This window comes from Ananas comosus, linkage group 24 (assembly GCF_001540865.1).
Source record: "Ananas comosus cultivar F153 linkage group 24, ASM154086v1, whole genome shotgun sequence".
Classification (NCBI taxonomy): Eukaryota; Viridiplantae; Streptophyta; class Magnoliopsida; order Poales; family Bromeliaceae; genus Ananas; species Ananas comosus.
This window is the reverse complement of record NC_033644.1, coordinates 236,202-257,022: the sequence shown is the minus strand read 5'-3', so window position 1 is coordinate 257,022 and position 20,821 is coordinate 236,202. Positions and strand designations below refer to the sequence as shown.

At 39.5% G+C, this 20,821-nt stretch overlaps 5 protein-coding genes and 1 non-coding gene across 9 annotated transcripts; 3 read left to right on the top strand and 3 right to left on the bottom strand.

Annotated features, from left to right (window-relative positions):
* Positions 4–4,525, top strand: LOC109728867 (pentatricopeptide repeat-containing protein At1g07590, mitochondrial-like). The gene is made up of 4 exons (XM_020259401.1): positions 4–1,176; positions 1,773–3,096; positions 3,177–3,282; positions 3,895–4,525. Exons 1-2 carry the CDS (start codon positions 820–822, stop codon positions 3,087–3,089), a joined length of 1,674 nt encoding a protein of 557 aa, XP_020114990.1. The 5' UTR covers positions 4–819; the 3' UTR covers positions 3,090–3,096; positions 3,177–3,282; positions 3,895–4,525.
* LOC109728757 lies at positions 5,713–8,571 on the bottom strand. Of its 2 annotated transcripts, none has more exons than XM_020259276.1 (2): positions 8,459–8,571; positions 5,713–8,358 (listed from the first exon to the last, which is right to left on the bottom strand). In XM_020259276.1, the coding sequence occupies exon 2, from the start codon at positions 7,920–7,922 to the stop codon at positions 6,165–6,167; it is 1,758 nt and encodes a 585-aa protein (XP_020114865.1). In that variant the 5' UTR covers positions 7,923–8,358; positions 8,459–8,571; the 3' UTR covers positions 5,713–6,164. The 2 variants fall into 2 exon arrangements, with proteins under 2 accessions (XP_020114865.1, XP_020114866.1); XM_020259277.1 differs by having other exon boundaries at positions 5,713–8,350.
* TRNAS-GCU lies at positions 8,956–9,037 on the bottom strand. The gene has a single exon. It is a non-coding gene; the product is annotated as a tRNA-Ser (tRNA).
* On the bottom strand, positions 9,427–12,199 carry LOC109728548. Its single transcript, XM_020258968.1, has 4 exons — positions 12,176–12,199; positions 10,087–10,184; positions 9,909–10,009; positions 9,427–9,821 (listed from the first exon to the last, which is right to left on the bottom strand). The coding sequence occupies exons 3-4, from the start codon at positions 10,000–10,002 to the stop codon at positions 9,676–9,678; spliced, it is 240 nt and encodes a 79-aa protein (XP_020114557.1). The 5' UTR covers positions 10,003–10,009; positions 10,087–10,184; positions 12,176–12,199; the 3' UTR covers positions 9,427–9,675.
* On the top strand, positions 13,210–17,351 carry LOC109728616. Of its 3 annotated transcripts, XM_020259078.1 has the most exons (9): positions 13,211–13,303; positions 13,437–13,561; positions 14,632–14,700; positions 15,254–15,283; positions 15,381–15,413; positions 15,806–15,876; positions 16,182–16,266; positions 16,758–16,847; positions 16,952–17,351. In XM_020259078.1, exons 2-9 carry the CDS (start codon positions 13,463–13,465, stop codon positions 16,994–16,996), a joined length of 522 nt encoding a protein of 173 aa, XP_020114667.1. In that variant the 5' UTR covers positions 13,211–13,303; positions 13,437–13,462; the 3' UTR covers positions 16,997–17,351. The 3 variants fall into 3 exon arrangements, with proteins under 3 accessions (XP_020114666.1, XP_020114665.1, XP_020114667.1); XM_020259077.1 differs by lacking the exon at positions 16,952–17,351 and having other exon boundaries at positions 13,210–13,303; positions 16,185–16,266; positions 16,758–16,914; XM_020259076.1 differs by lacking the exon at positions 16,952–17,351 and having other exon boundaries at positions 13,210–13,303; positions 16,758–16,914.
* On the top strand, positions 17,959–20,796 carry LOC109728685. Its single transcript, XM_020259152.1, has 6 exons — positions 17,959–18,148; positions 18,681–18,917; positions 19,604–19,770; positions 19,892–19,973; positions 20,072–20,140; positions 20,425–20,796. The coding sequence occupies exons 1-6, from the start codon at positions 18,047–18,049 to the stop codon at positions 20,593–20,595; spliced, it is 828 nt and encodes a 275-aa protein (XP_020114741.1). The 5' UTR covers positions 17,959–18,046; the 3' UTR covers positions 20,596–20,796.

Sequence of the window (20,821 nt, the reverse complement as noted above, 5' to 3'; positions counted from 1 at the left end):
AAAAAACTTTTTTTTAAAATTTTTCATATTTTTTCTAATAACCAAACACCTTCAGGCCCCCCAACTTTTTCACTTTTGCGTTCTGTCCACTGAGGCAAAAAGACCGCCGCAATGCTTAACATCTTCCTTCACGTGCATGATGCTATGCTTAATATCTTTATTCATGTTACAGACCGTCTTTAGCGCAAGCGACAAAGAATTTGATGGTTGGTATCTCAGGTTTTAAGTTCGAATTTTAGTTGGTTTATATTTTCAGCTAAGTTTATTTTTTTTTAAAAAAAAAACTAAGCGAGTTTCGTCTTATCTTTCTCTCGAAAAATAAAAAATCTTTATTCATGCATATGAGGAGATGCGCGGGGAGGTAAGAAATAAGTGATGATGATGTGAACTGGCTACAGACGATTAATCTAACATGAAATGGTTCAGAAATAAACTTAATGATAAAATTTTGTTGAAGATTTTATTAATTTGGATGTGAACTAATCAAATCATATTGGCTTTCGAAAGTTTAGCACTAATGACCGAAATTAGGCGTAAATTACTAAAAAAATTGAATGTTCGAGGATTGCGATGTTCTTCGAACAAAGTTGGGGAGCTGTTTAAAGTTTGGGAGCTGTTTATGTGCATTTTTTGTTATAGAAAAAAGGATCTAAATCTTTAATTTAATTTCAAAAATTACCAAAAATCATAATATTTAAAACGTGAGGGGCCTCTGTACAATTATTCTCCCCATATAATAATGAGCTAAAGTAATAATGAGCTAAAGATCTCTCTCTCTCTCTCTCTCTCACGAGCATTTGGTCGAACACTTCGCGTTCGATGCGTTTTCTTGTAAAGTGTTTGGGCGCCCGCGCCGTCGCGCTCTCTCCTCCCCTTCGGATTCGAATCCCCCGCCCCTTCTCTCTCCCCTTCCTCACCACCTGCCAATCCCCTCTCCCGGAGGAGTCCTCGACGGAGCCCTCCTCCTCCGCCGCCGCCGCCGCCGACGACGGCGACAAGGAGCTCGGCGGAGGAGTAGATTCCTTGTCGGCGAGGGTGGAGATGCTGCGGCGTGGGGAGTCGGTGGTGGGCGCGTTCCAGAGCTGGATGGGCGAGGGCTCCCCCGTCCACCGCGGCCACGTCTTCCACGCCATCAACCGCCTCCGCAAGCGCGGCATGAACCGCAGAGCCCTCGAGGTGACGAGATCAATCCCTTGTGTTTTAGCTCGTTTCCTTTTGATTTTGTTAGTGTGGGACTAAATTTAGCGGTTTTTTTTCTTCGAAGAAGAGAATCTCTACTAAAAGGCGCCATTCTTCTTCTTCTGCTTGTTTCGATTTTAGATTGTGTGGATTTCAATCTTTTCGCTCGGTTTCGTTATTTCGAAGCAAATCTCTTGTAAAAGGAACCATTCTTCGGCTTCTTCTGCTTCTCCTACTTGTTTTGATTCTTAGTATGTGTGCCTGGTTAGGGAAAATAGAGATCTCCACAATTCTCATTTTGAAATTGTGTGTGGAAGTTGATAGCACCTTTATCCAGGGAACAGCAAAATGAGTATTTTGTTAGTTGATAGGAATTAGAGTTTTTGTGGAGAGAAATTGGAAGCTATGATGATGTAAATGGATTTTAATGATACAACATGATTTTGTGATCTATAATTTTGTAGCCAAAATAAGAATCTTGATCAAATGAAACCTCAATCACTTTTCTCCCTCTCCTGTTATTTTGGATTCGTCGTCTACGATCATCATTTCCTTCAACTGTTTACTTTCTTTTCGTACTCTCTTCGCGCCAGGTTATGGAGTGGGTGATGAGGGAGAGACCCTACAAGCTTACGGAGCTCGATTACTCGTATCTCTTAGAGTTCACCGCCAAGCTTCATGGCATGTCGCAGGGCGAGAGCCTCTTCCTCCGCATCCCTCACGAGTATCAGAACCAATTGCTCTACAACAACCTGGTCATGGCCAGCTTGGACAGGGGCTTGATCAAGCTCTCATATGGTTACATGAGAAAGATGCGGGAGTTGGCGTTTCCTATCTCGCCGTACGTATACAACCGCTTGATAGTCCTACATTCGTCGCCGGGGCGAAGGAAAACTATCCCTAAAATACTCAGGCAAATGAAGGCCGACGGCGTCTCCCCGCACACATCCACTTACAACATTCTTTTGAAAGTACAAGCGAAAGAACATAACATCGACGGCATGTCGAAGGTTTTCGACGACATGAAAGGGGCCAGCGTCGAACCAAATGAAATAACTTACGGCATATTGGCGATCGCCCACGCTGTCGCGAGGCTATACACGGTTTCTCGGACATATATAGAAGCCATCGAACAATCGAAAACAGGTAATAACTGGTCGACGTTGGATATTTTACTTATTCTGTATGGTTATCATGGTAAGGAGAAAGAGCTCGAGAGCACTTGGAAGTTGGTGCAAGAGCTCCCTCATGTCACATCCAAAAGCCTTTTACTCGCGATTGAAGCTTTTGGACGGGTTGGATCGATTTCTAGGGCAGAGGAAATATGGGCAGAGTTGAAAGCAAGAGGGAAATTAGGGTCTGCAAAATACTTTAATTCTATTATATCTGCGTATTCGCGACACGGTCGTGTCGAAAAAGCATCTGAAGTTTATAAAGAGATGGAAGCAAACGGGTGCAAGCCGAATGCTATAACTTATCGCCACCTGGCGTTGGGTTGCTTAAAAGCCGGGCTTGTCGGGGAAGCAGTTGAAACGATGAATAGGGGGAAAGACGAAGCTGTAGTACTCAAGGTAAGGAGATCTACGCCGTGGTTGGAGACTACTTTTATGTTACTTGAAGCTTTTGCAGAGATCGGCGACGTGGAAGCTTCGAAAAAGCTATTTGAGGAGCTGAAGGAGTCGAAGTATTGTAGGTATCCTTTTGTCTTCAATGCCCTCTTAAAGGCTTATGTGAAGGCCAAAGTTTATGAGCCGGAATTGTTGAATAAGATGATTCTGGGAGGGGCGAGGCCTGATGCTGAGACGTACAGCCTTGTGAGGCTTGTAGAGCAGTTCAAAGATGATCGAAAAGAACGACGATCGGTAGAGGCGAAGAAGGAACTTAGAGTGAGAAAACAAAGACAGAGCTGAATATAAGGCAAGTCCAGGCTGCTTCTTTCTTTTTTTTTCCGTTTTCTTTAACTGTAATATATTCTGATAAATTCTATCATTCTACAGAGGTTTCAGTAGAAGTTTGGATTTTGTTGCTAGGATTCAGCGAAAATAGTTGGACACAACGCGAGCATTGCATCTTTGCATCAAAAATATGGTGGCATTATCAAAGGTTGGTAATGACATGATAAAATGTGACTCATGGTTTTGTATTGCAGATATTCGTAATACTTGACGCATAACAATTTTGACTCTGGTATATTTGATGTTGACAAGTATAGTGTAGTTAGTCATGCAAATTCTCCTTCCATTCATGAATAGTATTTGGCATATTTGTTTCATAAGAATCCTTGTACTCTCCCCCTTCTCCGACGACCGACAAATGCAGCAAAAGGAGTAAATGACGTAATTTGAGTAGTTTTTTTTTTTCGCTGAATTGTGCAGCACTTAAATTTAACCCAATCATATTCATTATATTTGGCCAACAAAATTGCATTTCGGCATTAATTAATCACCAGCTGTAGGAAGCAAGGTTGCTTTTTCACTCATGGTACTTATTTTTGTCTTTGCTTTTATAACATATTTCATGAGTTATGTATATATACTTTCACTTTCAAATTTAAATGGCAACTAAGATAAATTTGATTCTCTTTGCATATACAAATGGTGTGATTCCATGCTATTTGGGGACATGAATCTGTAATGCTCATAAAAATGTCATTTAATTCTTCATGAATATGTTAGCTTGATGCAAATTTAATGAATGGTCCATTTGGGTTTGCAGGCGGAGCACGCTGCGGGCGGCCAGAAAGTGCAATGAAAAAATATTTAGTTTGTTTACTGAAGTGATAACCCATCGCACAAATCGCATGCTTTGGTCTGATTTCCTGCAGTACCGCCAGAAAAAAAAAAAAGAAGAAAGCCTTTGGCGGCCCTCATTCATCTGAGCGGAGAGGCGACGAGGTGGATCATATCATCTATCGGGTGTTACAGTTATCGCGCGTCGCATATTTACGTATAGCTGAAACTATAGAAGAACCATGAGACACATTTTCTCGAAATCTGTGTGATTTCTAAAAGTGGGAGAGCTACAAGCAGTACAAAAAAGGGGCTTTCCTGTCACACAAACTCACTATAAGTGGTTTCTTGGTTTCTACCACTCCACCTTCTCCCTCAGAGGGAAGTGTTAATTGTAGGGGTTTTTTTTTTCTTTTTTTTTTTTTCTAAATTTTAGTTTATGGTCTTTTGTATCTGGTTAAGGCAATAGCTGAGTGGATATGAGTGATTTGTTTCACTAAAGAAGGATGTAGGTGTTGGTTTTCTTTTCTTTTCTTTTCTTTTCTCTTTTCTTAATCTTTCTTTGGTTATGCCTAATCGGTGATTATATCAGAATGTCAAAGTTAAGAGAGTTTCAATATAATTTCTTTCTGGAGAATATGTACTCCATTAGTTTCTAAAATCCACACACCAATGTTTAATAAATAACTCTGTGTTTCAGCATTTTTTATTTTAATTTTTTGGTTAAGATACAAGTTTATCTTAGTGGATCAATCAATCAAATGGCAATAGTTGAAATATCCTTCTAATTTACATGATTATCTAAGAACTCATGTTAAATGTTCATACTCCTCTATAGTAATCTTATATGCAATTTTCATACATAAAACTCACTTTTAGCTCAAAGTTTCAGCTTCATTTCACCTGAAGAAAAATAATTTATTTCTTCTTTTTACTTACTTTTATTAACTGTATATTTAGCCACAAGACAAATGCTGAGTAAAAAAAACAAGAGCTCCTACCAATTGCATGAATATAACATAGATGGCTGTCTAAAAATAAATAATACAATAAGATATCAAACCTTTTTTATGGCAAACTAATTGCATCTAACAACTGAGCTTCAATACCACCTTCTTTTCCTCACTATATATATATATATATATATATATATATCACCTCAACAAATTACATGACTATCCCTTGCAAGTAAAAATTTCCATCACCCCTTCAACAACTATTTTACCATCCTCCCAATCCTACAAGCCTTCTTTTAATCCACTCCANTATATATATATATATATATATATATATCTCACCTCAACAAATTACATGACTATCCCTTGCAAGTAAAAATTTCCATCACCCCTTCAACAACTATTTTACCATCCTCCCAATCCTACAAGCCTTCTTTTAATCCACTCCAGCAAGTATTCCCAAGCAGAAAGCAAATAAACACCCAAACAGCAATAATGCAATAGTTTAGAATCTGCCTGATATATACTTCAAGACATTAAAAAGGCTGAGAGTGGAGAAAAAAGCTGGAAAAAAAATTATAAAAAGCCCTTCGAACACCATGAGACTCGATCGGTGACGTCATAAGTAAAGATTGCAAGATGTAAATATACATTTCAGTGGTGGCAGAAGAAGTCCGCGAAGAACAATAACATGTAATAACAGCAAGGCAGATAGGCTCAGAACTTTACATAGTCTACCTGATATAAAATTGCATGTCACACAAAACAGAGAGACAATGAGCTCAAAACACTAGTAATATGCACCGACATTTTAATTATAACATAACATGATTCAGTAAACCACTTGAAACACCAAATAGAATCCGCTGTGATATTCCAACCACCAGGATAGATTCTAGAGCCAGTGAAATAATGTGATTACAGAAATCCTACATACCAGTTTCTAAAACCTAACAAGCATCATAGAAAGTACGGCAAAATGCTCGGCAAAGAGCACAATTAAAAGAACTAATCCAGTATACAGTTAAAATCATCAAAGCCAGTAATATTCCTTGCAAAGCATAATTCCATCATATACAAAACCGATAATTACTATCTCTGCTCAAGCAACGGGCATCGGAAAACTTTATTCGTCGAACATGCCTTAAATAGATGAAACAACAAAAGAGGACTAAGACAGCAACATCACTACCACCTTTTAACTGGAGAAGCTTGCAGAACTATACCATGCTAAAATCATCGTCACTTCAAGTTATTATCAACAAATAATCTCTAAATTGTAGAAAGTGCGTGAGAAGTTTTAGTACAGCCTCCTCCTTCTTCGTGTATGAAGTTCCGCATCATCCACATCCAACGGAACGGACGGACTGTTTCCTCCTCTGCTTCTGACAAACCTAGAAGAACCTTCCCCCGTCCGCTCCGTCGAATCGTCAGTAGACGCAACATTTCCCTCTATAAAAGCCATCGTGCTTGAAGTTGAAGGCTGATAAATGTATGGAGACGGAAGCCTTCGAAACATCCCAGTATTATTATTGTTATTATTATTATTATACATAGTAGCAGATGGCAAGATTGCTTCAGCTTGCCCACTACCACCACCATTAGCATGGCCCGAAGAATTATTTGGGGGACTTACTGAATTGCTCCCTTCTTCCCTTTGTGTTCTCCTTGGCCTGAGCCTTGTTAGTACACTAGGATGCACGGCATCAAACCTTCCCAACACCCTAGGACTCCTACTGCGCCCTTCGAGATGAGCCCCAATCTGCATCTCATCATCTATAATCCTCCTCCACGAGATTGTCGTACTTTCCGCTAACCTCCTTGAGACAGGCCGCTGCAGATGCTGCCTCAAGCTCTCGATCCTATGAGCATGAGGTCGAGGAGGTATTTTTATGCCCGAGCCCCAGCTTTCTTCACATTTCTTCTCCACTCCAGCGTCTGAGCCCCCCCGCCCGTAAATTGGGGTAACGTTCACTTCTAAAACCTCTCCTTTACACACAGGGCATTCTGAATGCTCAGAGTGGGCATGAAGCCATTGGTACAAACACGGCCAACAGAATAAATGGCCGCACGGTGTGACGACAGGTTCCTTTGCTACCTCAAAGCATATATTGCACTCAAAATTCGCACCACATTCACACTCCTCTTCCTTGTTCTTGTCCGTATCCGCCGCTTCCTTGCCTTCAGCGCCCAGCTTACGCTTTTTCAAAGATTCTAGAGTTCTTTGGGACTGTACTATGTCGTGCATCAGCCTCTCGGGACTAGTCAAAGAATGCGCCCCAGACTCAAACCTTTGATCACTATCATGTGGGGGGTCAGATGACGGTCCCACTCTGCGAACTCCCAGCCGATGCCTCACTTCAATCAACCTTTGAAAACGAAGCTGTGGGTATTCCTGGAGCTGTTGTATAGAAGACGCGCGATCCCCCGGGCCCACAAGATCAGTCACGGGGATCAGCAAGATCGGGCCGATTGAGGATGATGCATCATCTAATTGTGGGATTCTCGAGGTAGGGGGACACGATGGTAAAAACGGCAAGGGAGGGTTACCACTTGGCGCGATGGGTTCATCAGCCACTCCACCAAGAGGGGTTGTTGGGTCAAAAGGCATCTCCACCACAGTCGGTCGGACACCAACAACTAAAGGAGGAGTAGGCGGCGGCGGCGGCGGTGGCGGTGGCGGTGGCGGTGGCGGAGGAAATGAAGAATCAATTTGCAGAACACTTTCTCGACCGGCATCAAAAGAAGAGCCGTTCGGATCGTGAGAGGACAAATTACTATTATCTTCGAATACAGCGGTGGGATCTGCGGGCAATTGGTCGGGCGCGAACAGGGAATTCGAAGGGGAGTACGGCGCATCCAAAATAGACGGCCGCAAGGCAATCGAATTGCTCGTGGGCTCGCGAGCTTCCTCAGAAAACAAAGATGGCAACATTAAAGAACCTAGGGCGAGATCGGACCCTAGGTCTCGGCTTATCCGCCGGGGCAAAGTAGGATTAGCCAGGTAGAGATTCAGATCAACTATGTTGTTCCCGTTCTCTCCAATCTCATTGGCCATCTCCCTATACGACAACGAGTAAGTAAACCCTACAAAAAAAAAATCTCCTCTTTCCCTTCTCTCTAGGTCAAAACATCAAACACCATCCACCCGCTCAACATGAAAACATGTACGGACCAAGAATCCACCAACAAAATTGTATCTTCCGCTTAAGCCCCCAGTTAATTCCCCATCCCCGAGTCGCGGGATCGGGCGCCGGGAGAAAGATCTACCAATTAGGGTTTCGCTCACTCGGATCGAAGGCAGCGAAAAACCACAAAATAACACCTACGGATCAAAAAATCCAGCTCGTCTCGTAAATCCAAGAACAAAATCGCATCCTTCGACAGACCCCCCAAAGAATCTCCCATCCGCGAAGCACGATCGGGCGCCGGGCGAGAGATCTACCGATTAGGGTTTCGCACGCTCGGATCGCAGAGGAAAAAAACCTAGAAAACTGCGAATTAGGGGTCAAATTGGACCGCGAAAGCGGCGGAGTCGATCGGAGGGGATCAAATTGAGGCGGTAGGGATTGAGATCGGGGCGGAAACTCGTACCTGAATTGGGAGAGATCGTAGGGGTTCCGCGTGAGCCGACGAAGCGAGGGAGAAACCGAGAGAGAGAGAGAGAGAGAGAGAGAGAGAGAGAGAACGCCTTAAATAGTTTTCTTTTTCATTTTTGGAGTGTGTAGGCCGAGATCTCGGAGGATGCGTGTACATAAATGGATTTGACGGCTATGATCGTTTGTTGCTGTCGATGATGATGCCGATGGACGGCCAGGATCGGCTCGGGCTCACTGAAAAAACATTAAGANAAAAAACACCGTCGCCCGAGAAGATTCGAACTCTCGCGGCTTATGATCGTTTGTTGTGTTGATGATGATGATGATGGACGGCTCTGATGGGCTCACGATCTCGGAAGATGCGCGTATATATATACATATACGGATTTGACGGGTATGATCGTTGTGTTGCCGTTGATGATGATGATGCTAATAGACGGCCAGGATCGGCTCGGGCTCACCGAAAAAATATTTAAAAAAAAAAAAAAAAACCGTCGCCTGAGAGATTCGAACTCTCGCGGGGAAACCCCATGTACTTAGCAGGCACACGCCTTAACCACTCGGCCAAAGCGACACTTTGATGTTCAAAGTAATCACATAAACTATTATTTAATCTCTATAAATTTGATAATCTCAATGCAATTGAACGGTGCCTGTCTCACTTGATTGGGGATCCAGAACAGGTATTTCACACTAAAAGCACACATCTAGTTGATCAGATATTGATCTGGGAAAACATATTTCCAAGTCACATTTCGGATCCTCGAACATCGTATCTTCGATGTTCGGACAAAGCAGTTCACAGGAGCGGAAAACATTCCACTAGAAAAGTAGAAGCTACGAATTTGAGCTTCTGCGACAATTTCTATACCCTTTGAAAACAAACAACCAGTCCACCTCTCGGGCTACGGAATCACTTCTAACATAATCCGCAATTCATTTGGCCACGGAATCACTATACAGTTATCAAAACTCTCAATTTAATTGATTGGAAACAATACAAACCAAAACAAGCGCGAGTTTGAACGGGCGGTTTGAGCCCTTACAAGAACAATTCTTACTGGTTTTGCATAAAATAATAAGTTCCAATTGGTACTTTATTGACGCACAAAAAAAAACCATAGCAAGTGGAATCAATGCAATGTTTTAAACTGCATTGCAAAATCCTACGACGACTGATCAGATAAACAACTTTTGTCGACTTCTACGGTATTAAGATTCCGCGGATTTGACGATGAAGTTTTGGCGGCTGATCGGGTTCATGACAACAGGCGGCCCGGCGGTGCGAGGCCACGCCTGGAACTTCTTATCAGTCGCTTCCCACCATTCCTTCTCAGCGACAGTGTGCGGGGTAGTACCTGGGGGTTTTCAAGAAATTTTATGCCATGCTTGAATTTGCTAGAATGAAGTAGAAGAATTTTCTATTGTATTTAAACTGAACTGACCTCCAAATATCTTTTTGTCGGCAATTAATACATCAGATATGTACGCAATCCCAATGGATGCACCAAGCGCTCCAATGATATACTTCGCAGCCATTTGCAAACTGAAAATATAAAGAAGTGTCGATATATCTTGAATACTATGAAAAACTTAAAAACTAGAAACTCCTAGTTGTGTTACATTAAGAAGTGCGAGTTGATGGTTTCAAGTTTATAGCCTTTTTCGGTGACACAACGCAACGCGACCCAAATTAACAAATCTTCCCCCAGCTGAGGCACCTGGGTGATTGCCCAAGAAAATTAAAAAGATACCCTTTCTCCAATTGTATTCCAACTATACATTCCAAAATTCGAAATACAAAATATGCTCAAGAGAAAATCTTCATTTGGGTCACATGGTTTATAACCGCCATGAAAATAATGCATAATAAAACAGTCACTGTCTAGTGAATAGGCAAAACGAAAGCAGAGGAAAAGAGGTCTAAGATTGATAGATAACAAAGAAAGGCAGTTCTTCAAAAGCGAATTTAAATTTTCTAAAAAAAAAAAAAAAAAACAAACAAACAAGCAATTCATGATTTTACTTTTCCATACATTTGAATTAAGAGTGAAAACAAATAGGATACTGGTAAAGTACCAACTAATCAATATTTGTATCAATTTCTGTTTCCAGATCTACAAAGACACATATTGACATTAAACAATATAATAATCTCTGCCATATTTGAGTAAATGAATATGAATTGCATAGAAGTTATGCCTATATTCGTTTCCATCCAATTTGACTCAGGATACAAAATATTAGAAAATTCACTAAACAAACAAAGGCACAAATTCAAGCAAAAGAAAAGACAGTAATGTTAATAGCCCTGATCCAAAATTCGTTATTTATTTAAACACACACATTTGAGCCTCTGTTAGAACAACGTATTTGGACATATATAACCATCCGGATGACACTTCTAAATCTAGATCTACATCATATTCAAGAAATTGACACATCTGCATTCACATCTAGCTGAATTTGGATACGGAACCTGAATTTAATAAGGCCTATTGCTAATCTTTCTATCCAAATATTTGAGGAAACAGAAAGTACTCTACCAATGATTGTTATATCTAAAGCCAGTAGAGATATAGGCTTGTTTGGATGTCGGAATAAGTTCTCCGGTGATAACATAATCGGTATGAGGATCTTCTTTTGTGATTGAAAGTTATGAGTTTGATTTTTTGCTCCCTGAAAAATCTTAGCATCCATGATCTAGTAGGATAGCAAATTTCACCTATGAGGTAATTTATCTTTTTCCAGATAGCTGACTAGAAGGCCGGATACGGTATGCCATTCTAGGAATTTGAAATACAATAAAAATTCTTCAGAAAACCAAATAGAAGTGTTGAACAAGAGGTTCATGCATCCAAACAGTGCCATAAAGTGCAAGCTTTATATGGCAACTATTAAACCTTACATTTCACTAGTATTTGTTGAGTTCTTGAGAGGGGGGATATGAACTAATAATAAGAGGATAACAAGAGTACAATCCCTGCACCATCCATATATTTCAACTAATCCCCAAACATTTTGTTTAAACACTTTTTTCGTCGAACTTTATCATATACTCCAATCCAAAAGGCACAACCTTTTGCTGAAAATGACATTTTGGGCAAGCCAGCCATTTTGCCGTTTTTTTTTTTTTTTCTTGTGGGGAGTCAGGAATGAAATTGCCATATACGACGAAGTTTGAGTTCAGAGATTGAACTGTTTAAGCGAAATTTCAGGAACAAGTCGCAGAATCAGGAAAGCACAGGGATTATCCAATACATTTCGCCCTAGAGAAAAATATTATCTTGGGCATGTAAAACATCAACACGAACCAAACATGACCACTAACCCCAATTTTTAAAGGATTAATATATTAATAACTAGAAAACAAGACGATTTTGCACAGTATTTGTCGTAATCTCACGCAGATCACGAAAATCTCAACTCACGGTAGTTCTATAAACAGGTAAAAACAAACTAACACCGATTGATCCAAATATGGATGAAAAACGAAGCAAAAAAACAAAGTATTAGATCATATCTCATGAACATAAACCAATAATTTTAGGAGCCGCATAACCCTAACCCTAAACTGATGCAACCCTAAATGATTTTGCGAAAAGAAAAAAAATTAAAGATTAAATAGAACAATCCATCACGCGATTAGATGCGAGGGAGAAGAATCGGAGGAAAAGAAGGGTTCGATCGAGGAGGAGGATCGATTCGTTACCTCTCTCTCGATCTCGGCGACGCTCCCCGCTGATAATAAATCGGAGAAATGGGGAGGAGAGTAAGAAAAATAAATAAATAATAAAAAGGCGACGTACCCGGTATAACGGGTCGGGTCGTACTATCGGATGCGGATCCGATATGAATAGATGGGGCAATAGCTCAAAAAAAAAAAGAAAAAAAAAAAAAAAGAGTTTAGCGTTCTATTTCAATTTTCTCTATTAGTGAGGGGTGTGGAGACATTTTTACCTCTATAATATTTGGGTCAAAAATGTTCATGGGCCGGGTCAAATTTGGGTAGCTGATACATTATATCCGTACCCAAAAAACAAAAGAGTTCGAAAAAAAAAAATACACGCTACCCATTTAATTTTTAATCGGATTCTGTTCGGATACTTAAGTTAATGATATACTCATTAGGTCTATTTAAGCGAGCCTGGATAGTGACTATCCATATACTACCTACTTAAGATCGAGTATGGATCGAATAAGGGTGGGATCTAGATCGGATATGAATACCTATATGCATATATTTTTTATAGGCTTTACTAAATAGTATATGGACAAATCACAAATCTCTTATTATAAAGAAACTCACATTCTAATTAGTTGTACCCAGTCTAATAAAATTCGTTCAAACAAAAGATTTAAGCAGTAAACGACTAGAATTAAAAAGAAGAAAGAGCAAAATAAACAAATAAAAAAAGAACAAACATAGCGACTAAGATTTTTACTAAGATGAAAATATACAGAGACCCTTCGTATATAAGTCCTATTGAAATTGATCGCTCAACTTTTAATTTTTTTATTTACTATATTTCACAGATCTAGATCGGGTGCGAATTTTGAAACTCTTTCTGACCCTACTCACTAAAATATTGGATTTCGATCCGGACTAAATAGGTACGGACATAAAGTATCTGGATCCATATTCAAAATTTTAATTTGATAATTTATTTTATCAGTATATTATTAATTTTTTATCGAAATATCGAATATTTTGAACGGCTTTAATTTAGGCGCGCTTTTCTTAATTTAAAGTGTATGCGATTTTCCCGAAACCCTAAAATTGGAACAAATCCTCGAAATACGAACGAAAAGAGAAGAAGAAGAAGAAGAGGCAAAAGAGGTGGCTTTTCTCACTGTTTCTCTACGCATTTTTCCTAAAACTCTTCGATTTTGATCGCCAAAACCCTGGTTATCGAACCCTAGAGCACGATTTTGTCTCTCCTTTTGCGATTAATTTCTTCGATCTGTGGCAGTTTAAGGCTAGATCGAGCCGAAGCAAATGGAATCGGGGTCGCAGGTCGCGAGCTCGAGGTATTCGAACCTCAGGAAGTCGTTTCAGCTCGCGATCCGTTCCTTGCTCACCGCGTTCTCCAAGGAGGTGATTTGTGATAGCTCCTCATCATTTCTCTTGCTTTCCCTCGTAGATCATGCGTAAAACTTGGATTTTGTGCATAAATTGGTTGAATCTGTGGATAATAACCATCATTTAGATCATCATGGAAGTTGGAATGTAAGTGTAAGATAATATTTGTTCTTAGAGCTTATGATATCATGTACTCGTGCAAAACGGAGCAAACCTAGAATACTTTCAGAAGTAAAATGAGCCATTTACTTCAACCTCATTTCTGACGACGGGGCATGCTAATCGATAATCGACGCCGTTAACAATGATCTAAGCTATTTGAACTTCCTAGGAATCGGATTGGGATTTTACGATATCATTTACTTAGTGAGCAAGTGGTCTTAAATTTAACTTATGTTAATTAGTAAAAGTTGTCAATTTTTAGGCCACTTGAATACTAGGCAAATGATTTCAAAAAATTTTGAAATTCGATTCCTAGAAAGCTCAAAATAGCCTAGATCATATTTAACGGTGTTGATAGTTGATTTGGATGCTCCATCATCGGAAATAAGATGAAAGAAAACAGCCTTGTTCACTTTTAAGAATATTCTTGCTTTGCTCTTCAAAAAGCGTTTTTTTTTTTTTTAAATGGAGAAAAGTACATTTAGCAATCAATTGTCGAGTAGGGAGTCTAAATGCCTTACCCTTTGATCTCGTATTTAAATGGTTCATTAGATAGTGGGTTCAATTTACTACCAGCATATGTGCCTATATTATACCTATAATATTCCCACACAGATGACACCCTGTGAAATTGAAGATTCCCCCTTCATTTGGAATTTGCATTACCTTATTATATTTGAAGTTTTAGATGGTTGCACCCTTAGCAGATTCATGGATCTTGAAGTTATTAATAATTGTTAGTTTCAAAACTTGCAGATTCAACAGTTTTTGAGTTCTGTTACAGTGATCATATTTCTCGGCCTGTTATGTGATGGTCCTGGCATGACACAGAACACACTTTTAGAGTTTATTCTGAAATCTTTCATCTATATGCATTCTTTTTAAAATTTTATGAACATTATTAAAGTGTTTTTAACTTGCAGGATGTCGATAGAGCATTTTCGGGATTTAGCGATGCTGAGAGAGATAGTCTATATCACATGTTTGTTCATGTAAGTTTTCCTAATTTTCTTTTTCTAATGTTTCCCACATAAGTCGTTGTGTACCATAATATTGCTCAAGGTTGGAAATGCTTAAACTTACTGACCTCCAAAACTGAGGATTTAATGTGTAAGCTGGTAGTGAACTGGGCAGAGTACCAAGGTGGGCTAGGAAGTTTCCCGATTTGTAAGCTGCCTAATGTATATAAAGTTGATTCCAAGCTGGTCCTGATTAAAAAGCACTTAGTCGATGCTTTCGGCCGCTTTGATATTTCTTTTAGATTTTGGTCATAAACATGATTACACACACTTATATCTTGCATTCGACTTTTCAATCTGTTTTTGGAACCATAGAAGAAATAATAATTACTAACCAATGAATTTAGATATATGGTAGCTGATGATTTCAAATACCTAGTAATAGACAGGCATGTGTTGTGGATATGTGTTAAGTTCCTAGACTCCTTTGGTTGATACTGTCTAATATAGACCTGTCTTTGTGTGTTTGCTACTAATTACTGTTGCTAAGTCAGTTCTTCTATTTTCTTTTTATATATTCTTTCAGGTCGTCAAATCTTTGCATACAAATATAGAGGTATGGAGTACTTATTTAACATTCTTTCAGTTGATTACTTATGAAAGTGAAAAAATGTTTGCAGACATATAGATCTAACTTATTTTTCATTCTGCAGGAGGAGTTTGACTCCATCTGTCGAGAAACAGAGGTCATGTTTTCGAACAATGAATCAAAGAGCAGTTTCCCAACATGTTTCTGTAGTTTAACATACTGTTTTATTATTTAGCGTGCACATACATCACTTGTGCTGTTGATTCTTGGAGACTTTCCACAGCTAACACTGCTCTATGTTAATATCTATCTTTCATGTATCATCTGGTGAGAAGTTGATGTAGCCTTTACTGATCATCATGAATTGTACAGTACCATGAGAACGAAGAAACATCATCGTAGAACAGTCTTATATCCGCATTTCTCATGTTCACAATGTTGTTATGTGAAATTTCCTCATCAAATATGGGAATACATTTTACCAGTACATCTTTAGATCAGAACTGCAAAAGACAAGTACATAACTGTACTAATTTTAATTTATTACAGGTCGAAACCATACTTGACAGAGTGGATCAACTTATTGAAGAGCAAAATCTTGATGTACTATCTGCAGAGAAGTAAGGAAGCTGTATTCTATCTTTTGCAGGACAAGTTATCTTTGATAAATTTGTCCAGCAATCTTGATAACTTGTGTTCTTCAGTTCTTATGAATATTTGATAAAATTGTACTTGGTTTCTGTGCTATAATTTAGACTTTTATGTTTTTTGTGATTTTCATATGTTACCTTCTTGCTTTTTTGCTCTTTTTTTTGTTAAAAAGAAATTACTGCTTAGGAATCATCTAAAAGTTTGCATATTAAAATATGCTAATTATGCTAATTAGCTCAATATCAGTACTATTGACAACTGGATAACTCACAAGTAGGACTAACATCGGAGATGTCAAAGAGAAGATCTCAAGAGTGAAGAAGGAAGAAATCCATTACCTTGCGAACCTGATAGAAAAGGTACGTTTTATGAAGAATTTTGTTCTTTTAGTCCTCAGAAGATAGAAAATTTCTGGTTAAAGTTATTTCAGTTACATTGATTCCAACCTCCAACTAATAACTGAAGGCAGTTAGATAATAAACAAGGTTAGTATCTCAATCAATGGCAAAAACTAAAACGTGGTCTGCCTACTATCTGCAGATGCTTTTCGAAAGCCATCCTAAATGTACTGGAGATATTTTATTGCTCGTCTGTTGCTGTACATGCAAATAAGTATAATCTTTGCTTGCCATAAGAGACATTCGCCTTCAAATACTCTGCAAAAAATGCTTTCTATAGTTATACTACATAGGATCAGATATAGTGAGCTTACTTTGATTCTGCGTCATTGGATCCCGTAGATTTTCTCTGTGTTTATTTGTTTCATCGCTCGATGGATCACCTATTTTTGTACTTTGCTCCATGATATCGCTTGCTTAGTGTTCGATGACGCTACTTAATCTTTACTCAGGCTGAGGAGAGAAACAACGCGATGAGAGCTCGCATCGAACTCCTGAAGAAGCGGCAGGACTTGTCGGCAACAAAAGACGCCGTCGAGAAGGTGCTCTTACAATATCCGTCTTTTGAGCAGCAAATGTGTCGTGTTATCCTGCCCTAAGCTTCTTCTTTTTCCCCTCCTTTTTTCCTTCGAAATGTTTTTTGCAGTTGCGTAGCTGGAACTCCGACTGTGAAATGCATGACTGTAGCTGAAGAGCTGCGGTTGTGCCCTGAACTGACGTTCGTAAGAGCCGATTCGAGCTGTGCTGTGCTTTGATCTCTACTAGCATCTCCTTTGTCTTGATAAGTGGAACAAAGAATAGGTTTTTTTTTTTTTTTTTTTTGGTTGTTGTTTGTGTATGTGTGTATTTGCGCGCGCGCACCCGCTATGGTTGCTCTGTTGAAATCTTCACTAAAAGGCCAATATAGTATGCCTGTTTATTTGTGACCCCTTGGTTTTTGTGAGGCTCTTCAAAGTGTTGATAACTTCAGATTGGAGATGGGTGAATACTTGCCCCATTCTTTTGGTGGGTCGGAGTAGATTCTTGGCGGATTGATTTTTATTCTATTTTTTATTTCTATTTACCATTCCATTCGGAGCTGAGTCGAGACGGAAATCGATTTTTAGCAAATTTTTGGAGAAACTTTTAACTAAACTGAGTATTAAAAAAAAAAAAAAGAAATCCTAAAAAGAATTAGAAAGTTTTTTTTTTTTCTGAGAGAGAAAAGTAGCATATTATTTGTTTTGTTCATTTTTTTTTAGTAATAAACTTAGCTAAAAATGTGAAGCAATTAGATTTCGAATCGGAGATCTCGGATATTATTCATCAAATTTTTTGCCACTTGCATTAGGGAGGGTCTATAAAAGAATTAGGAAGTTAAGGGGTCCTTTCATGTATTTTAACTTGGGATTGTGGCATCCACACACACACTCATGCACTCAACCAATACAGGGAAAGAAACCTATGCCAGTAGGAGCAGAGGAGGAATCAGTGGCCAAAGTTGTCCCACAATTCTCTCTCTCTCATCATAAAAAGTGCTAAAAGCCTATCCATATCCTCCTCTTTTTCCCTTTCTTTTTATCTCTTTTTGTTTCTTTTTTTAAAAAAATCATAGCATCTTAATTTCCATCCACACACTCTGACTCCACTCTCTATTATTCCCCCACCCTCTCAATACCACCCCCCCCCCCCCTTCAATACCAATAACAACAACAAACACAATAACAACAACAAAAACACCTACACACTCTCCTCTTCCACCATGGCAGCTGCTGCTGCTGCCTCCACCCTCTCCTCCGCCGCGGCGTCCTCATCTTCATTCTCCAAGCTCAGATCACCACCATCTCCGCCTCCTCCTCCTCCGGTGAGTCTGAATTTGAGCTTTAGACCTTGCTTGGCATTGCAGTCGTTTTCGTCTCGCTTGTTATGAACCAAAATTCTGTATGATTGAATGAGCCAGATTATCGTAAATACTATCGTAAGTCTTTCGAAATGTATCGAAATTTGTGATTTCAAGAACTTGGATGGATCAGTGCAGGTACTTCAAGAGTGTGACATGAGTCTTAACACCACATCGATTAAAGACGCAAAATATTTCACCATTATTATTACTGATTAGAAAGGAATCTTCTTCGAAATTCGAAAAAAAAAAATGTTATCTATTATACCTTTTGTTTTTTGTTTTTTTTTCATTGACAAAACAGATTGTAAGCACTCCACCATTCATCCTCTCAATAAATTTGTTGTTTGATAAAAAAAAAAAAAGAAAAAAAAAAAAACTTGATGATTCCAAACAAGGTTTCTCTTCTACAATCAATAAACTGTTAAAAGCCTAAAACTGATATGCACATAGGTGGTGATATTTCTCTCCTTATCCCCGTAAATTCCGGTCGCAGAGAACTGCTTTTCGCGGGGTGTCACTGGCAGAGAGGAAATGGGTGCTCTCGTCGGTGCAGGGATTGAAGAGGAGGGGGAGTCGTAATGGCTCAGCTGCTGCAGTTGGAACGAGAAGCAGAGGAGGGCTTGAGGTTCGTGCGAGGACGGCGGGGGCATCGAAGAGCATCGAGGTCGAAGTCGACAAGCCCCTCGGCCTCACCTTGGGCCAGAAGCCCGGCGGCGGAGTCGTCATCACAGTGAGTAGTTTACCGCTTCATTATTACACCGTACTACACTGTACTTTAGGAGTGTTTTCATGTGTCAGTTGTCACACCACAGTTAAAACTTCAGATTCTGCATCAATCCCTACATGTCAATCATTTACAGTACTAACAGTAGTCGACTTCAAGTACAGCAATAAATATCATCCGCGCGTAGTTGCTTTTCAAAAATCTTTAATTTTAGTCACTCACACTAATTTTTTTTAAAAAAAAATAAAAGGAAGGGGTTTTGAGCTTTCTATGGCGAATTTTGGTTGAAAAATCTAAAAAAAGGAAACGAATTATACACGAGGGATAGATTTGGAACTCATTTTGGTCACTTTGGCGTTGTTCGTTCTCAATTTCTTTTCTTAGTGCCACTTTGGCGTAGTTTTTGCTTCTGCTTTGAGTTGAGCCACCTTAGTAGAGCATCCTTTAAAATAAGTAAATAAATAAAAAGTTTAGAAATGGTATTTTGAGGGCCAAAAGAAACTTATGCCGCGGTGTTGGGACCAATTCCAATAAAACTCATTAATGCTTTTTCTAACAGCACTGCTCAAGCAAGCAAGCACCTCAGCAATCAACATTTGCGCCCAATAGTCGGTCTAAATTGGCAATTAATCACACAAACCTACCCTAGGATTTACGCAAGACTTATGTCCTTGGGTATCTTATTTCGTCAGGCTGTCGATGCCGGCGGAAATGCAGCAAAAGCAGGGCTTAAGGCCGGGGACCAGGTGCTGTACACAAGCAGTTTCTTCGGCGATGAGCTTTGGCCCGCGGACAAGCTGGGATTCACCAAAACTGCAATTCAAGCGAAACCGGACTCCGTCTACTTCGTAGTCAGCCGGCAAGTTACCCCTCGGGGTCTTTCGACAGTGTTTTACTGCAGCTTTTGATACTGTAGCTTCAGCCACTGGCACATTTGGTTGTTCAGAAACTGTCTGACACTTGTTTCTGTTTTATGGCAGCGGTGCGGAAGTCGATGTAAAGCGGCTGACGAAAAGGCCAGCTCCTCCTCGGTTCGGCCGGACCCTGACAGAAGCTCAGAAGGCGAGATCGCGACGAATTTACAAATTACATGCGAACAAATACGCATTCCTTTTTTTCTTGTTTCATCTTGTGACTTCGTTTCTGCCGCATTCTTTCAGGCCAGAGCCACTCACATCTGCCTCGACTGCGGATATATTTACACCCTGCAGAAACCGTTCGACGAACAGGTGATAAGATATTCAGATATCTTCCTCTCTCTCAAAATGCTCGAGCATTTCGCGATAAACAATTATATGATTATGCTCATGTTTCTTTCTGAGTTTTCTCTGAGTTACACCAGCTAAGTTAAACAAATGTTCAGGAAATACCTGGTAACAATAATTCCTTCTATTGATAGAATCTGGTAACAAATGAGAACTTAGATGTGTTAATTTTACATGTCGCAAGCGAGTTTTTGTTTCTTTTCATATGTTATCGATGTGTTAAGATTGTAACACTGTAAATTCTGCAGCCTGATGCCTATGTCTGCCCGCAATGTAATGCGCCGAAGAAGCGGTTCGCACGATATGACGTGAAATCCGGAAAGCCCGTCGGAAGCGGGCTGCCGCCCATCGGGGTGATTGTCGGTCTCGTGGTCGGAGTCGCGGGAGTTGGGGCTCTTCTTGTGTATGGACTTCAATAGGCTTATTGTCTCATCTCTTCAAAATTTTCAAATGTAAAGAGCACTCATTTTTTTTAAAAAAACACAGCATTATGGATGAATTATTTGTTTCTCCTTGTTTTTATTTACAATCTAAAATGGTGTGCATAGAATTGTAGCAAATTGTATCTTGTTTGAATGTTACTTTGTGTGTACTAGAAATAGTAAGTTAATTTCTCTTTATCTTGTAGGTAATAAAACCATGGTT

Bases quoted from the DNA above. Each gene is read 5' to 3' on its own strand.
- LOC109728867 (XM_020259401.1), top strand. From the start codon at position 820: ATGCGTTTTCTTGTAAAGTGTTTGGGCGCCCGCGCCGTCGCGCTCTCT. The intron at 1,177-1,772 runs GTGACGAGATCA...TCTTCGCGCCAG, and splicing joins TGAACCGCAGAGCCCTCGAG to GTTATGGAGTGGGTGATGAG.
- LOC109728757 (XM_020259276.1), bottom strand. From the start codon at position 7,922: ATGGCCAATGAGATTGGAGAGAACGGGAACAACATAGTTGATCTGAAT.
- LOC109728548 (XM_020258968.1), bottom strand. From the start codon at position 10,002: ATGGCTGCGAAGTATATCATTGGAGCGCTTGGTGCATCCATTGGGATT. The intron at 9,822-9,908 runs GTCAGTTCAGTT...GAAAACCCCCAG, and splicing joins CGACAAAAAGATATTTGGAG to GTACTACCCCGCACACTGTC.
- LOC109728616 (XM_020259076.1), top strand. From the start codon at position 13,463: ATGGAATCGGGGTCGCAGGTCGCGAGCTCGAGGTATTCGAACCTCAGG. The intron at 13,562-14,631 runs GTGATTTGTGAT...TTTAACTTGCAG, and splicing joins TCACCGCGTTCTCCAAGGAG to GATGTCGATAGAGCATTTTC. The intron at 15,414-15,805 runs GTCATGTTTTCG...AATTTATTACAG, and splicing joins CCATCTGTCGAGAAACAGAG to GTCGAAACCATACTTGACAG.
- LOC109728685 (XM_020259152.1), top strand. From the start codon at position 18,047: ATGGCAGCTGCTGCTGCTGCCTCCACCCTCTCCTCCGCCGCGGCGTCC. The intron at 18,918-19,603 runs GTGAGTAGTTTA...TTATTTCGTCAG, and splicing joins GCGGCGGAGTCGTCATCACA to GCTGTCGATGCCGGCGGAAA. The intron at 19,771-19,891 runs GCAAGTTACCCC...GTTTTATGGCAG, and splicing joins GTCTACTTCGTAGTCAGCCG to CGGTGCGGAAGTCGATGTAA.